At 49.5% G+C, this 16,734-nt stretch overlaps 1 protein-coding gene across 1 annotated transcript in view; it reads right to left on the bottom strand.

Moving 5' to 3' along the window:
* Positions 1 to 16,734, bottom strand: part of ACSS1 (acyl-CoA synthetase short chain family member 1) — a 46,161-nt gene that overhangs the window by 8,931 nt on the left and 20,496 nt on the right. Inside the window, exons 3-7 of the mRNA XM_077114269.1 lie at positions 10,693 to 10,892; positions 10,281 to 10,456; positions 9,212 to 9,364; positions 5,825 to 5,972; positions 4,479 to 4,616 (exon numbers count right to left, since the gene is read on the bottom strand). Of these exons, the coding sequence (XP_076970384.1) occupies positions 4,479 to 4,616; positions 5,825 to 5,972; positions 9,212 to 9,364; positions 10,281 to 10,456; positions 10,693 to 10,892 (815 nt within the window). The remainder of the gene's footprint in view (positions 1 to 4,478; positions 4,617 to 5,824; positions 5,973 to 9,211; positions 9,365 to 10,280; positions 10,457 to 10,692; positions 10,893 to 16,734) is intronic.

Genomic DNA, 16,734 nt, shown 5'->3' with positions numbered 1-16,734 from the left:
AGCAGTCAGCTATGGTATATTCATGGTCATCTAAAACATTACAAGTCACAATGAGATATTTTCACCATAAGGAAGTCAAAAATAAAAAAATTTACAAGAATGTTGGAGAAAGAGGATGCTCACAACACTGAAGGAGTAGAAACTGGTGCAGAAACTTTAGGGCACCACTTCGACATTTAACATTTAAAAGTGCACACATCCAACAGAGCTACTCTAAAAAGGTAATCACGCGTTTACCCTATCACCCAAAAATATTGCTCCTGGAACACACTCTGCAGAAAGGGGGTCAGAGGTTTGCCAAAGATGTGTCCATGCCTCTGTTCAAAAAAAGCCTCAAACTAAAACCTGTCTGTCAGGAGGAGAATAGATAAATAAACAGTGGTCTCTACATGAAGAAGGGAACCACACAGCATGGAGAAAGAACAAGCCACTGCTATACACACCAACAATGAATCACAAGAGTCACAGCACTGAGCAAAGAAAGAGGCACAAAAGGGGCTCATCGAAGTGTCCCAAGTATAAGAGATTCAAGAACAAGCAAAACGAATCCACACGATGGAGGTGAGAGTGGTGGGATGGTTAAGGGCTTCTGCCTGAGAGGGGCACCATGGAGTCTCGGGTGGCCAGAATTTCTCCATCTTGATCTGGGTGGTGGTGGTATTATATATATATATATTTAATATATATTTAAACAATGTATTTATAATATTTAATAATATATTTAAATAACATCCCTCAAGCTGAACACTTCAGATTCATGTGTTTTACTGTATGTTCTACAATCTCAACAGAAAAATTAGAAGTGCTTATACCCACAACTTCATAACCCGGCTTCTCCCTGTCTACTTGGTGGCTGACGATCAGCCACCAAGTGCCAGCTTAAACACACAAGCTGTCAAAATACAGATATACTCATGACTGCCCACAGACTCACAACTCCACAACTCTCTGCTCCCTGCCTTGGCGTGGCCGGTGCCACTTTTGCCAATGATGAAGTGTTTCAGACATCACCCTGCACTCACATACAACAAAGGAGGCCAGGAGAAACAGGTCCACCACAGCCAGGTTGATGCATCGGAAAACTTCCAGTACCACACCTGCCCACCTGTACGGCACAGCAATTCCACAACAGAACACAAGCAACTTTTCAACAAGAAGGGACAGATCCATGTGGACTGATGTGGGAAGCTCCCAGGAAATACTGTTGAGTTAAAGATATGGGATGACATGTAGAGCATTCAGGCTAAGGAGAAAGTCACTAAGCAGCACTGAAGTTTCTTTACACATCAATATATGAGGCAGAAAGAGGGCTGGAAGCCACACAGGGTATCCTCCAGGGAGTCGGTCAAGGGGGACTTCAGCTTGAATTGCAGTGTGCCAGAATCCTCTCTTCACTTTAATATTCATGTGTTACTTAGGAAACTGAGACAAAAAAAAATTAAGACAAAAGTCTTAATTTTGTCTAGGGACAAAAGTCTTGAGTTAGCTGGATTTTCCCACCTGGTAAGACTAAGTGAAGCCCATGTCCCCTACACCTGGGGTGCTGTAGAGAGGCTCCCAGCTGGACAAGAATTGTCCTGAATTGTCCTACTGAGCCAAGTGGTGCCAGCACTGGGCCATGTCAATTATCAGTGCTGCTCAGGGGTATCTGTGCTTGCCTGTCAGCACTGTTTACAGATGACAGTCTCAGTGAGACACTGCAGGGCTCTGCCGCTGGGGCTGGCTATGTTGCAGGAACATATCTCCATTACTAGGAGATATAAAAACCTCAGCCAAGCCATGTTTCAGAGGGGTCTGTGTACACCTCAGGTGTTCATGATTCAAGAAAGAAAGGACATCTGGCATGCCCTTGCAGGGGAAAGAATGGGCACCTGCGTAGACCTTGCTGAGGTCACCTTTGGCAGGGACATGCATCCTTGCTCAAGTACAACTGCTACAGTGCATCCTCTCCCTGAAATGAATTGCAAAGTGGGAATCTTTGTTATTTGGGTCCTGGGAGTCTTCCTACCAGTGCATATAGAAAATCAAGTCCTGCCTTTCTTCCCTACTTCCACTCAAACTCCCTGGAAGACACCACACCCTCCCCAGCCACCCAGCCAGGTGACCTTGCAGGCAGTAGCTCTGGCCTGCAGGGAGTATGAGTCACTGGCGGGGAGGCTATAGTATCCTGCCCAGACACAAAGGGTCAGGGTGAGTGCTGGTGGTCCTGGCAGAACCATGGTCCCCTACATGAAAGCAGCTCCTCTCCATTCAAGCTAGGCTCACCAGCCAGAAATGGCAGGCCTGGCTTTCCCAGCACCGATGCAGGTATCAGTGATTACTTCCCTGTTAGAAAGGAGCCGCAGGCCCACTCTGAAATGATTTCCCATTTCCCCTGTTTCTGCTGGCCCCAGCTGAGAAGATCAAGGTACTCAGGCATTCAGACACATACTAAGCCCCACCAAGAGGTAGGCCCCTGCAGGGACAGGTGGGCAGATGAACCACGCACCCAGGCCCACGCTGGGCAGGGCATCACTGCCTAGCGGTTTCTGCCCTCACAAAGCCAAAGCCTTTGTGCAGGTCCTCTGGGTGGCAGCAGGTTTTCTGCTCCAGGCTGACCACTCAGTGTCCCCCTCCTGTCCTGCCATTCCTCAGGGCAGCCTTTTTGCCTGATGCACAAGAACAAATGTCACTTACTGTTGTCCTGAATTTCCCTTGGGTAGGGAGGTGGGACATTCTGAAAAGAACGTGGGCTGCTTAAAGATTAAGTTATAAAGTCATGCCAGCTACAGTTGCTCAAGGTGAATTTCACTTCCTGCTTGTTTCCTCATGGCCCTTGAGAACTTCAGGAGCAGCATGTTCTGTTCAGTAAACCTCGGGGGCTGCTCTAGGTCAGGCGCTACATGGACCTCAAGGCACAGAGGACACATGGCTGCGACATCCAGGCCTCACTGCCCAGCTCAGCAGTCAGCAGGAGGACCAAGCCCATGACTGGGGCCCAGAGTCAGGCAAAAGCTACAGCCCAAGGGCCACTGTGGCCAAGGAGGTACACCAGGAAAGATGCCCAGAGACATCCGAGGGAGGGCCAGGGCCCTTCAAGGAGGAGGGGGGGCATGGAGAGCAAGGTATTGCAAGTAGGGGCAGAGCTAGCCAGGCCCTGAAGACCTGTAAGGGATGCTGGTGGGGACGGGAGGAGGTGCAGAGAGCCCGTCAGGTTGGGACTAGGGAGAGAGGACTGCAGCTTGTGGCACCAGGCTCAGCACCTGGTCTCTACTTCCTCGCTGGGTGGTTTTGGACAAGCAGCACAGTCTCTCCATGCCTCTATCTCCATCTCTGTTACATGGGGCAGCATCAGGGTGGAGTCCACAAGACCGGCGGGAGGAGGGAGGTACTTAATAAACATGTGCTCTTTCGAGCAACAGTCAACCCCCTTCTGTCTTTTAATTTAGAACAGTCTTTGGGAAACAGAACATTTCCAACATTAAGCAGGTAAGGAAAAGAAGAAAGGGGAGTTGAGAGTGATGTTTACTGGATGCTGACTATGCATCAGGAGCGCTATATATTGTCTTGTTGAGTCCTCACAGCCCTGCAGGAGAGGCCTGTGCCCATTTTTCATGTGGGTACAAGAGGTAAGCATCCCCTGGGAGGAAAGGAAGCAGCTCAAGGAGCTGTGCCAAATCCCAGCACTGTCTGCCTGGGCCACGCTACAGTCTCGCAGTCACCATCTAGCAATAGGCACTCACACAAGTTCCCCCTTCTGCTGATGCATTTAGCAGAAACAGGCAGCACTAACTGCCTATGCGCTTGCCCATGAGAACCATGAAGCAAGTCTACATATTCACTCAATGAGCCTGGAGGCCTCTCACCTCCTTGTTTTTCCTGACTGGCCACATGTGACAATATATGCAACAGCAGAACTTTAAGGAGGCAGGGAGAGGAGAGAGGAGAGCAGATGCCTCCAGGCCCCTGGCAGGCAGCAGGCACTGGCACAGGTACAATACCTGAATCTGCTGAACCAGTACACAGCCCCTCTCCAAAAGGACTTGGCCTAGGATTTTGCAATATCTGTCAAAATTAAAAATGGAGTAGCTCTCTGCCTGGAAACAGGTACAGTAAGAACAGTGCACAGCGCAGAGTGACCTTCATAACACATATTTGGGGATATAAACCAGAGGGGACGATCTATAAATTAAAGCAGTCATGCAATTCAAGCTTATGCAACAGACACAGAACCGTGGGCCTGCATTTAGTGGGCTGGGAGTGTCCGTCCTAAAGGTCAAGCCGCAAAACTCGGGCTGAGGGCCATTGGAGTGGGTGGGGAGGCAGGCTGCAGGCAGGGGGCAGGCTGCAGGTCACAGCAGGGCACAGCAGCTCTGTTAGCCATGGTCCTGCCTTGCTGGGACACTCCACTGCGTACAAGCCCAGGGCACACTCATGATGACCACCGCTTACAGCGGTGGCAGCTCTGCCAATGGTAGCAAGTGCAGCACCGGCCTCACCTGAGCCGAGGGTCCGCAAGGAGGAGCGGTCATACTTCTTCACCCAAGCGTCCCCGTACTTCAGCAGTAGCCGCACGGCCGTGGGAGCACCATAGAACTGGTTGATCTTCAGCCTCTGCACCATCTCCCAGTACCGACCTAGGAACAGCCAAGACCCAGTCAGCCTGAGTGCCCACCGAATGGCCCCGAGACATGCCTATGGTGACCATGGGCTGGGCATCTTCCCATGCTAGTCCACATAGGACTGGACCTCGTTCACTAGGAGCTGCTGGGGGAGGATCCCAGCCACGAGGGAGAAGCTGTCCAAGGCTTCTCACACAACATGCTGCCCACTGCGCAGGCCCCTGGCAAACGGCCTTGCCGGATTTTGGCACACTGCATTCCCTCAGCAGATTCTGTTACTGCAGTGAACTGGTTCACAGGATGTTGCTGTCATTTTGGCAGTAACAGAACTTTTGCTCCAATTCATTTAAAGAATCTGAGTTGGTAGTTTGGTGACATCCCTGGGCCTAGCAGCGGCCACCCCAGTGGGGGCCCCACGGGCAGGCACACACTTGGTATCAGAGAAGGACACCCCCACACACACAGCTCACAGCATTCCACTCTAAGGCTGGGCACTGGGCTGCAAGAGGTTACAAAGTCAGCCTACGAAGGAGGCAAAGACACGGCTCCAAGTCCCTAAGCCACATGCCTCATGTTTTGTCCTCATGATGGGGTCCTGCCCTAAAGCAAGAGGAGGGCAGGAAAACTCCATGTGGGTTATTTACACGCCAGGGAATCCCTGGGCCAGAGCCTCCTGGCAGAGCCACCAGGGCCCAATTAAATTCAAACAGGTATTTGGGGACATAATGCTGTGTGTAAGGGAGAGAGCATGAAAAGCAAAGCAAGTCAAGGCTGCATCCTCAGCACAGTCTCGGTTTCATGGGGGCAGCCCCAGGCCACACCCCATGTAGTCTGTGGGAATGACCACCTGGGAGAAGGGCCCTGAAGGCCCAGGTAGCAGAGTCGGAGAGCTAGTTCCATCTGGGGAGATGGGGAGGCCCTGGCCTGGGACTTGAGGAGAACAAGGTCTGGTCAGACAGCTATGGAGGTAAGAGGGACAATGCTAAGAAGATGGCCTGAGGACGCAGCCTAAGGGAGAGGGACAGGAAGCCAGAAGGGCCATCTTGAGACATTCACCAGGAGCCTCCTCCTGCACCTGTGATCTTACCCCAGACCCAGATACCCACCCATCCACCCAGAGAGGCTCAGGGTCAGGTAGCTCCTGCGTGACCTGGCATCTGTCCAATGGGAACCACAAACCCACACCCTTCCCAGGGCATCGGCCTCCAGCCCCTGCCCCTCACCAGCATTGGGGTATACTGGGGTGCTCTCAAAGAGGATGCTGGTGGCTCCATTGCAGAGAGGACCGTATACCACATAGCTGTGTCCTGTGATCCAGCCAATGTCAGCCACACAGCTGAAGACGTCACCCGGCCTGTAGTCAAACACGAGCTGCAGACAGGGAGGGTGGAGGGGGACATCAAATGCGTGGGCACCCTCACCCCCACCCCCATTCCTGCACATCATCAAGAAATAGCCTTTAGCCAAACGCAGCCACTTGAACAGCACTGAGAGCAGGATGAGTGGGCAAGCGGGGGCTATGTGCAGTGACCCCACATACAGCAGAAAAGGAAGCAACTGGAATATGTACAAAGCCTCCCCAGGAGCTTGGGAATGGAGAACCAGCCTGGAGAGTGCATATTCAGAGTGTAAAGTTCAAGGCCAGATGAAGTTCATCTATGGGTGGGAGGTGTGTGGTGGAGAATGCCAGTGGGGAGTGGGGGTGAATAGCACACCAGAGCCCCCAGGGAGCCAAAAGGGACCCAGGTCTCAAGATGTGCAGTCACACAAGTGTGTCCACAGGTAACAGCTCACCGAGTTTTATATTTTGGTGTGTACATTTTTCTGTACTAAATTAGACTCCAATTTTTAAAATTATTTCTGGGCGGGCAATGGTGGCTCAGTGGCAGAATTCTCGTCTGCTGCCAGAGACCCGGGTTCAATTTCCGGAGCCTGCTCATGCCAAAAAAAACAATCTTTCTAAAGTTACAAAAACTAAAAGCCAAAAGGACCCAGGAATACATCATGCATCATCAGTGCCCAAGACCACAGAAGAGAGACATGGGTGCTGTCATCATTCTCGCAAAGGGACCTAACCTGAGTCCAATCTGGTGCCTGGATCCCACTGTCTGTTTGCAGGGATCACAGAGGACAGAGGGACAGTCAGCAAAACCCAGACCATGGACAAATAGCCCAGGTTTCACAACAGACAAAAGTTTAAGGAAAAGAAAGGGATGAATACATGTAAAAAGACACAACCGTGTTTTTAATGGACAACAGTAAACTATAGTGTCTAGCGATGCATGGTTGAGTGACAAAAACTTTAAAAAGAAAAACAGAGGGAAGTGATCTCTATAAAAATCAGTAGAGCATCTCCCAGAGAGATAGAACATGGTGGGGATGGGCTGTGGGAGGGGCCTCTGCATGGCAGGCACCGTTCTAGTTCTTGGTGTCTGCCCTACAATAACCCCATAAGCCATAGGTTTGCTTTGGCTGGTTTTCTGTCTCCATGTTCTATTTTACAACAGAAACAATTTTTGAGACAATCTTTGGAGAAGTAGGCCCCAGTCTCCAGCTGCTGCAGAATCTGAAGTGCTCAGATTCTCCAAGAAATATTACAGGCGGCAGGGCGATGGCTACAAGACTGCCAGGGCCCCTCGGAGCACATCTCAGGAAGGCAGGGACCATTCTCTCACAACCATATGCACTGGCAAGCCAAGACCTCATGTCCCAAAGCCCAGAGTATTTGGAAACTGAAAAGAATGTTTAATACAACTTGGATCCTAAATGCCCAGTCTGTCTGTAGTTCTCAGAGGGGCAGTACACAGTAAGAAGACCTTCCCCAAAGGGCCAAGAAGACAGCCAGAGCCCCCGCCCCACGGCCCCCACCAACTTTCCCTCACCAATCCCCTTTCATTTCAGAGGCAATGGTGCTTTTCCCTGAAGAAACTGAGAGCCTGTAAGACCCTCTGCATGTATAAACACATTTACACACACAAATGTGTACACACACACATGCACAATGTGGGCACACACACAAACACACTTCTCTGTGTCCACATGCATGGATGCATGCATACTTGTACATGTGCATACGTGCACACGCATGTGCACATATCTGCACAAATATATCCATGTTTCTATATGCACCCACACACACACCCGCCAAGATCTCAGTGATAATGATATCAATTGCCACTGTGCCCCCAGCACTTATAAACACAGACACACACACACACACACACACACACACACACACATACACTGTCCCCGATTACCCAGCAGCTCCAGTTCTGGAACTCTTGGCCTGTTGTACAGCTGGGGACATGGAGGCTGGGGCTTAAGCTGCTATCCCAGCATAAACTGGCCACTACAAGGCTAAGCTGGGCCTGAACTTTGGAGGTGAGTTCACACTCCCACCCTTTTCTACTGTTTCGCCCTCTGGGAAATGGCAAAGCAAGCACAGAGCTGAACAAGGCCATCTACATGCGCTCTGTAGGGACACACCCCAGGCACGCTTACCCTTCCGGCTTTAGCACAGGGCCCCGCTTGCCCCATCCGTGACTAAAACAGGCCAGGAACGTGGCCCAGGGCCAGGCCAGAAACAATCAGCCAGGGACTTTGCTGAGATAGTTAGAAGAGAGGCTCTCTCCAGCTCCTGGGGGTAACTAAACTGGGGAACATCTGGCTGGCCAGGGACCTATCAGCATGGTGAAAGGGGGCCCAAAAACCAGGACACTGTCTGAAGCTGGACACTGTCCAAACCCAAATGTGCTGGGATTTCTGGACACCTGGGTTAGCAGGCCCCTTGGCTGCTGACATCAGCTTGAGTTCAGTTTTGTCTTTTGCAACAGAGTCTGGTTCACGGATGCTATCTGGAAATACAATCCCACTTGGGTGCTTCAGCCATGCCCCAAGACAGCCAGGGATGTCTCATTAAACTGCATCCCCTCTACCCATCCACCTTGAAATAAGGACTGGTGCTTCAAGACATTTCCTGGGATAAAACAATGTATCATATCACTTGTTTTACAGTCCCTAAGGCATGGTCCACTGTCACACAGTTTCCCTGTACTAAGTCTATGTTTCTTTATGAAATAACAACATCCTTTTTTTAATTGTATATGGTCCCAGTGAACAGAACCTAGAGCCCACAACACTTTTAGGGGCCTGTGAAAGTGTTTTAACTTCTTTTAAAATTGGACCTCCAAAAACTGAACTTTTAGGTCAAAGAAAATGATTTAGTGTATAATACTAATCTGTCTTTAAGCCAATGCAGTTATAAATATAATTTTTGATACGTTAAGAGGGAGGCAGAACCTGTGAAGGCCAACGAGCTCACCCAGGGTCCCTGAATATTAGAACGCAGCCCTGCTGTCAAGCAGGGGCAGCCTGGCTGCTCACACCACTTTCTGCAGGCCATGGAGCAAGTGGATGCAAGGTACATAAAAGCAAAGGGCTTAGTCAGCAGTGAGACGCAGGTTTAGACTCAGACCCTCTCCACAAGATGGGGCACAGCTGCCCTCCCACCTGCCCCTTTGCCTGGCAGCCATGATCCCGGTGGCCTTGTTTGGTGTACTCTAGGAGGCAAGGTGCTGCGTCTTGATGGTATTCTCAGCTGGGAGGCCTACCTTGTGGGTGAGGGCAGCATACAACAGGTAGCCTGCCTGGGTGTGGACGAGCCCCTTGGGCATGCCGGTGCTCCCCGAGGTATACAGCAAGAAGAGCGTGTCCTCACTGCCCATGCTCTCCGGGGTGCACTCGGGGTCCTCCTTGGCCATTTCCTGCAGGAAGACAAAAGGAACAGCCCCACCCAGGGTGCTCAGCCCTTCTTTCCCTCCAGCTGCCTCCAGACCATCATCCCCTCTACTGAGAAGGACTCAGCAGAACAGGGTCAAAGCTGACATTTTGGCCTTGCCCATGTTCCAAGGCAGAGAAGACACCAAATGAAAGGCATGGTCCAGCCTTTTCTATCACATTCACTTGCAATGTAGGGTGGGGTTTTTCAGTGTCCCAGTATGTGTGTGGTTCTTGGATGCTACCTTTCCGTGGCAGATTAAATCCTGTCACTTACAAACGTATGTTCAAGTCCTAACCCCTGGCCCATGGGTGTGAACTCATTTTTTAAGTGGGATCTTCAAACAGTCTATTTTGATGGGGCCAGATGAAATTAGGGTGAACCTTGGTCAAATATGGCTGAAGTCATAAGGAGAGGAAATTCAGACAGTCAATCAGGAGAATCCAGAGAAGGAGAGAGAGAGAGAGAGGGTCAGTTGACACCACCAGAACACCACAGACTCCAGAGAAAACCTGAGAAACCTTGAGGGTGGATTTCTGGTTTCCAGACTGTGAGCCAATAAATTCTTGTTGTTTAAGCCCCTGGCATTTGTGGTGTTTTGTTACAGCAGCCCTCGCAGACTAAGAAGCATCCCAACCAGAATGTGAGTCAGCCAGACTGTAGGGGAACCCTGGGCACCTCTGGGGAACCCAGAATGGGAACTACTGTCCTCACAGTTTGAGAGTCAATTAACCCAGTGACCACTGCCCCACCCAGACTAAAAGTAGAAGTAAACAGGTGGGCCACAGTGGCTCAGCAGGCAAGAATGCTCTCCTGCCATGCCAGAGCACCCAGGTTCGATTCCCGGTGCCTGCCCATGTAAAAAAAAAAAGAAAAGAAAAGAAAAGTGGAGGTAAACGCACCTGCTCGAGGGGGATGTCTCGGTCACCCATAGGGACTTTGTTCTCTGTCCTGTGAGCCACCAGGACATGCTGGACTGATGGGCAGTGCTTCACGGCTTCATCTACGATCTTCTTCAGCTCCACCACACGCCCTCCCCGGAGCCCTTGATTGAAGGTGATCACCACTTTGCACTTGGCTAAGGAGACAATAGACATTCCTGATTGTTCCCTTCCCTGATCTGACCCACAGAGCCTGGACTTACAGCTACGTACTCCAGGCCTAGGAGGGGGATAGAGCAAGCCCAGTCTTGAGTAAGAGTGACCAGTGACTCCCGACTTGAGCAGGCCTTCAAAGCTAACAATGATGACTTCAAGTTCCTGAAGACAAGGACCATAAGACCTCAGACTCCCCTGACCCTGCTCACGTGCTCACCATCATTGATTCTCCCAGCCAAGGACTCCGCACTGAAGCCTGCGAAGACCACAGTGTGGACAGCTCCGATCCGTGCACAGGCCAGCATCGCCGCCACAGCCAGTGGGGATACAGACATATAGAGGGCCACGCGGTCTCCTCGGCGCACTCCATGCTTCTTCAGTGTATTGGCCAAGCGGCAAGTGGTCTCGAGCAGCTCCCTGTGGCACAGGGAGGTGAAGGGCATAAGGGGTGGGAAAGGGACAAAACCCAGCATCACCTGGGGTAGTGCGATCAGCCAACTGAACACCTAGCACGGAACGCCCAGCCCAGAGCACAGTGCAGGACAGGCTCCCAAGTGCTTGTTGTTTTTCCTGCATTAAATTAGACTCCAATTTTTAAAAAATCTTTCTGAAGTTACATTTTTAAGTGTAGAAAGGTACTGACAGACTTATGGCCACGTGGCTGAGGTAAGAGGACTCTGTCCTGGCCTCCGGTTGGAGCCTTCATTACCAGAGACCAAAATTGTACAAAGCATATTACTGCCAAGACTTCTGAAGGTGTTTGCCTCCTCCACGAATGACAGATTTCATTAGGAAGATGCGTCCCCTGGAGGGGAGCCTTAAGGCACACCAGAGCCGAGCTAGCTCTTGTGGTAATGGCCCACGTGGTGTTCAACCTACTCCACGCCTAAAGGCAACAGTGGAGTTGGGAGTGATGGAAGAAAAGAGGGAAGGAGGACGAGGCCCTCCCTGCAGCGCAGAGACACACCGGGGTGCTGACAGCACCCTACTTTTCTTCCAACGCTTCCTGCCACTCACCCCACACAAAGCAGAGGAAGGGGAACGTCTGGGATGAGAGATGGAGTGGGCCCACCAGCTCCCTCAGCTCCCGGACACAGGAATACCTCTGCCACCTCCCCCAAATGACCCCCACTGCCAGGCTCTGTTTCTACAGCATAGGTGAGCTGGCCCCTCCCTCCACTCCAAGAGTTATCGCGAGGTTTGGACCCACCAATCAGAATACAGCCTGTCACTGAGCTAGATAATTGGCTCAGAGGGTGGCACGTGGCCACAGTCGAACCAATCGGAAGGACATGGGAACTTGCAGACCCGCGTGTAGAGAAAGCGGCCCTGATGGCAAAAGGTGTGGACATTTCCCTTCTACGCCCTCACAGCCCCTTTTCCAGCCTTACTCCAGGAGTTTGTTTGCCAATCATTTCCCACTTTATTTCACGTAGTTTGAATTTACTGTATTATTTCCAATGAAAAGAAGATCAAGTACAGAAGACATGAGACGGGGAAGCCCAGGTTCCATTTCTGGACAGTTCCACAGGACCCAGACCGAGGCCTGCCCTCTGCCCCTGCTCCCCGGAGCCACCGTGAGACCCTGGATGCACGTTTGCAGAGTTTCCTTTTGTTCAGAAGGTCCTCAGAGACGGGGCACCTGAGGAACGCGATGCTCAGCAAGGGAAGCCAGGGAAACCAGCACCGGAGGAAGCTCAGGCTCGTTGTTTGCCACAGCTATCTGACTTCACTCGGTGCCCGAGGGCCTGGTCTCTGGCTTTTCCCCTCCAACCACTCATGAGAATAACGAAGGCACCATCCAGGGGTGCCCCCCCCACCCCACCCCTTGTGTAAGTTTGTGATTAAACAAGGAGCGTCCCCGCAGTTTCTGACCCAGAACTCCATGGAATCCAGGACCCAGAATCACTCCCGCGGCTCCAAGGAATGAGTAATATGAGTTACTTGTTGTGGCAGAGCAATAACTCACATCTCCCATTCGGGAGAAATTTTGTCTGAGCATATCATTGCTCAGAGGACCTGAGCCTCAGGACATTGCTGGAAGTTTGAAGTTAAGGAGGAGAGACTTTCCAGGCAGAGAGACCTGCATTAGATATACTATAAATATGTACATACATCCATAGAACATATATGTAGCTACCCAAGCAGGGGGCTCACCTCTCTTAGCTTCCTCTTAAACGTCTGAACAATAGCAGGGCCATCCACCATGCATAACTGTTCCAAGTATTCATGAGAAGAGAGACCCACCGGGAACCCTGCCAGACACTTAGTAGGCATAGCCTTCCCCATCAATGGAAACTCCCAAAAACTTTAAAGAGATCATTTCCTAAAATGACTAAAATCAGCTAACTCATTTTTAGAGAATTTCTGTGATGTTCAAGATTACCTTTTAGGCACCATGGAGGAATTGGGGGGTGTTGGCACACCAAATAAAAGGGAAGGTGTCCTTCTCCAGGAACACAGCTACATCTGGGAAAAAGGAAGGGAGATGTGTGGAGGGCATTTGTCTCTTCTATTTAGATGGATCCTGTGTGGCAGGATGATCAAGGGAAGCTCTTCACAAAGATCGGCTTGTGGAGGATGGGAGAGGCAGCAAGAGGGTAAAGGAATAAGTGAGCTTATCCCGAGGGATGAGCAAAAGACAAAGGCCACCCCAGCGGTGGGCTGGGCAGCCGGCCTGCTATGGTGGGATGTCTGGAGGGAGAGATGCACCCAGAGCTTTTGCTGTCTCAAGGAGAGGTTTCTGATAAAGCGTTAAGTCCAGACTCCAGGCAAGCAGGTAAAGCCCAAGTGCTCACTCTCCTTCGTATTTGCTCTGCCAAGGCCCTGAACCTCGAAGTGAAGGGTCCTTGAAGGTCCCTAGTAGAGCCTTCCTGGGGTTCTGGAAGACTGCTACCACTCTCCTGCCCCACAGCCATCCAGCCTCTGCATGAACATCACACTGCTAGAAGCCACTGCCTCCCACAGATACCCCTTTTTTGGTTACTTTAATAAGGCGACAGTCTTCCAAAAATTGGGCCAGGATCTGCAGCTTTTCAAAGTCCACCCTGTGGCCCTAGCTCCACCCTTTGCAGCTGTCCAGAATAAATCTGTCACTCAGTGACAGCCTGTCAGCTACTGAAGACCCCTTCATGCCCCTTTCAAAGACATTCCGCTCCCAGGTTCTCTCATCCAGACCTTCCATAACCCCAAGTTACCAAATGGAGCTGCACACCCCAGGGGCAGCTCAGAGCAGACTGGGGGCACCCAGACCCTACCAGCAACTCTTGTTTTAATAATGTAAGTTAAAAGTGCATTCATTTTCAATACCTAACCCAGATGGCTCAAATTCAATGAGTTCACTGATTCCTTGCCCCATAGTGCCCCAGGACAGTTCCTTTTAAACAAGGGCTTTCTCATTTTATGGTCATGGGATTTAAGCTTTTATTGTGGTAAAAAGATGTAACATAAAATGTACCATGTTAGCAATTTTAAAGTGTAAGATTCAGTGGCATTGAGTACCTTCACAATGTTGTGCAACCACAACATGTAATTAAATTTCAATGTAAACTTTCCATTTATCCCTATTTGATTCCATCTCAATTTTGACTTATCTTTCTACCTAGCTAATTGTTTCTTAAACTTGATTTTTTCACCAAGTACATTAGCAGTTGTTCTAGTTTGCTAGCTGCTGGAATGTAATATACCAGAAACGGAACAGCTTTTAAAAAGGGGACTTTAATGAGTTGCTAGTTTACAGTTCCAAGGCTGAGAAAATGTCTCAATCAAAACAAGTCTATAGAAATGTCCAATTTAAGGCATCTGGGGAAAGATACCTTGGTTCAAGAAGGCCAGCGATGCTCAGCATTTTTCTCTCAGCTGGAAGGGCACATGGCAAACAGGCTCAGGGTTCCTCTGTCATCTGCAAGGGCATATGGCAACCATGGCATCATCTGCTAGCTTCTCCTGGCTTCCTGTTTCATGAAGCTCCCTGGGAGGCATTTCCCTTCTTCATCTCCAGAGTCGCTGGCAGGTGGACTTCGGCTTCTCGTGGCTAATGTCATTCTGCTCTGCTCTCTCTGAATCTCTCATTCTCCAAAATATTTCCTCTTTTATAGGACTCCAATAAACCAATCAAGACCCACCTGAATGGGTGGAGACATGTCATCCCCTAATCTAGTTTAACAACCATTCTTGACTAAATCACATCATCCAGGGAGATGATTTCATTACAATTTCAGACATTCAGTATTGAATAGAGATTATTCTACCTTTTTGAAATGGGATTTATATTAAAACATGGCTTTTCTTAGGGGGCATACTTCCTTTCAAACCAGCACAGCAGTCATCTCCAGACTTGTACCCTTGGAAATATGATCAGCAAACCTAGGTCTTCAAATCACTAAAAAATAAATGTTGTCCAAGTGATTCTGTAACTCTAGGTACCCAGAAACTATTCAAAAGCATGTTCTCAGATATTTGAGACTTCTCAGAGACTTCCACGTGCCAAAATGCAATTTTCATATTAAAAAGATAATGCGGTCTTTCCAATGGCTAGTGCTTTAGGTTGCAGTTATAGGAAACATACTGGCTTCCTTGTCACTGGGAGGTTGTTCTTCTTTAGCACCCTAGACATGCAGCTTTTTGAGAAACAAACTTGCTAAAATGGGTAGAGTTATATTTTTAAGTGCAAGGAGGAAAACAGTATTTGTCATGCAGGTCATGAACAAGATATTTACATTTGTCTGTAGTGGAGACTCCTCGGGCCAGCTTTCAATGTACACATACACAAGTGACATGCACAAATACATGAATTTGGCCTTCTGTATTTATGGTGCTTATGCTGATGAAATGTTGGCTGACTGGACATGAAGGGGTGAAAGGGGTCTTCTCTACCCAACTCTTAAGCAACAACTGGGAATAACTTATCCAATGTTCGAGACATAATCCAACAGCAAGTATTTGAAACCAATATCACAATGGCCCAAATCCAGTTCATATAAATACATCCGCTGCCCCCAAGCCTGAGCATCTAAGTTTAGTCCCAAACAGAGGAAACAGCTGGAAACAGCATTCAGAGAAAGGCGTGACAGAAATATACTTCAGTTATCTATCTGCCAAGCAAAGCTATTTTTCTCATGGTTAATATTTGGAAGTATCTTTCGATTCTAGCATTTCCTGACGAAGGAATTTCGTTTCCCTGAAGCCAGGGAAGTAAGAAAAGCTGTCTTTGTTCATTGTTGTTCTTAAGCAATAAACAAATGAGGAATACATGAGTCGCATTCATGAACTGTTTCCTACAATTACTCTGGCTGGTAAAATTCAATAAATAAACTTAACCCTAGCTAACATACTCAACTTCTAGATTGTCCACCTGCCCCACTAGAATACAAGCTGTAACAGGGCAGATTTTAGTGTTTTATTTATTGTTTTATTCCCAGCATCCAGAATCAAGCCTTGCCTATGGAAGGTGCTCAATAGTTGTTGAATGAATGGAAGCAGCAGGTAAGTATGGTGGGTTGAGAACTCAGGCATGGCACAGGACAATGCAGAGTTTGGGTGCCCAGCAATGAATGCTGGTCCATCTTCAGACCCCCACATGCTCCTGTACCTGAGAGGATGCAGCTGGCTATCAACCCATGAAACATCCCACCCTTTGGACACCAAATGGGAAGGGCCACCCACACTATAAACCAACCTCTGGCTACCTCTCTCTTCACACTGTAAAGGAAAGGCTGCTAAAGTTAAATGAACAGCCAACAAGAGCTTCCCATGTCTGAGTAGGGAAAGGCTGCCATCCACCCTTTGGAACTGGTTCTGCCCAGACAGTCTGTGTGTGGCATCAAAGAGAATGAGCTACAGGAGTGGTGCCACTCCAGCTCCTGGCTTAGGACTGAGAACCAGACTCTGGCATCAGAGAGAATGAGGCATGCAGGAGTTGTTTCCTCGTCTGAAAACTGGAATAAATCTACCTGCCACTCCAAATCTTGGCAATGAAGGGAAACTATGGAAAAGGCTATGCCAGTCAGGGTTCTATGAGAAAACAGAAATTCTTGTAGGTGTCCTTTGCAGGAATGGTCTTCATTGCAGGAACTGGCCATCTGCAAAAACCCGGAGAAAGGATCAGGGAATGGAGGTCAGGGAAAGCCAACACTCAATGGGAAAGGGTAAGAGTCTCAGGAAAGCATCACCATTTATCCTGGCTGGGGTTTAGCAGAGGAAGTCTGGAAGCAACTGCATAACCCCACCCTGCTACCTACCCAAGCCCACAGGCCTGCTT

This window comes from Tamandua tetradactyla, chromosome 1 (assembly GCF_023851605.1).
Source record: "Tamandua tetradactyla isolate mTamTet1 chromosome 1, mTamTet1.pri, whole genome shotgun sequence".
Taxonomy (NCBI): Eukaryota; Metazoa; Chordata; class Mammalia; order Pilosa; family Myrmecophagidae; genus Tamandua; species Tamandua tetradactyla.
Note: the sequence above shows the minus strand (reverse complement) of the source record. Positions and strands in the feature narration are given on the sequence as shown.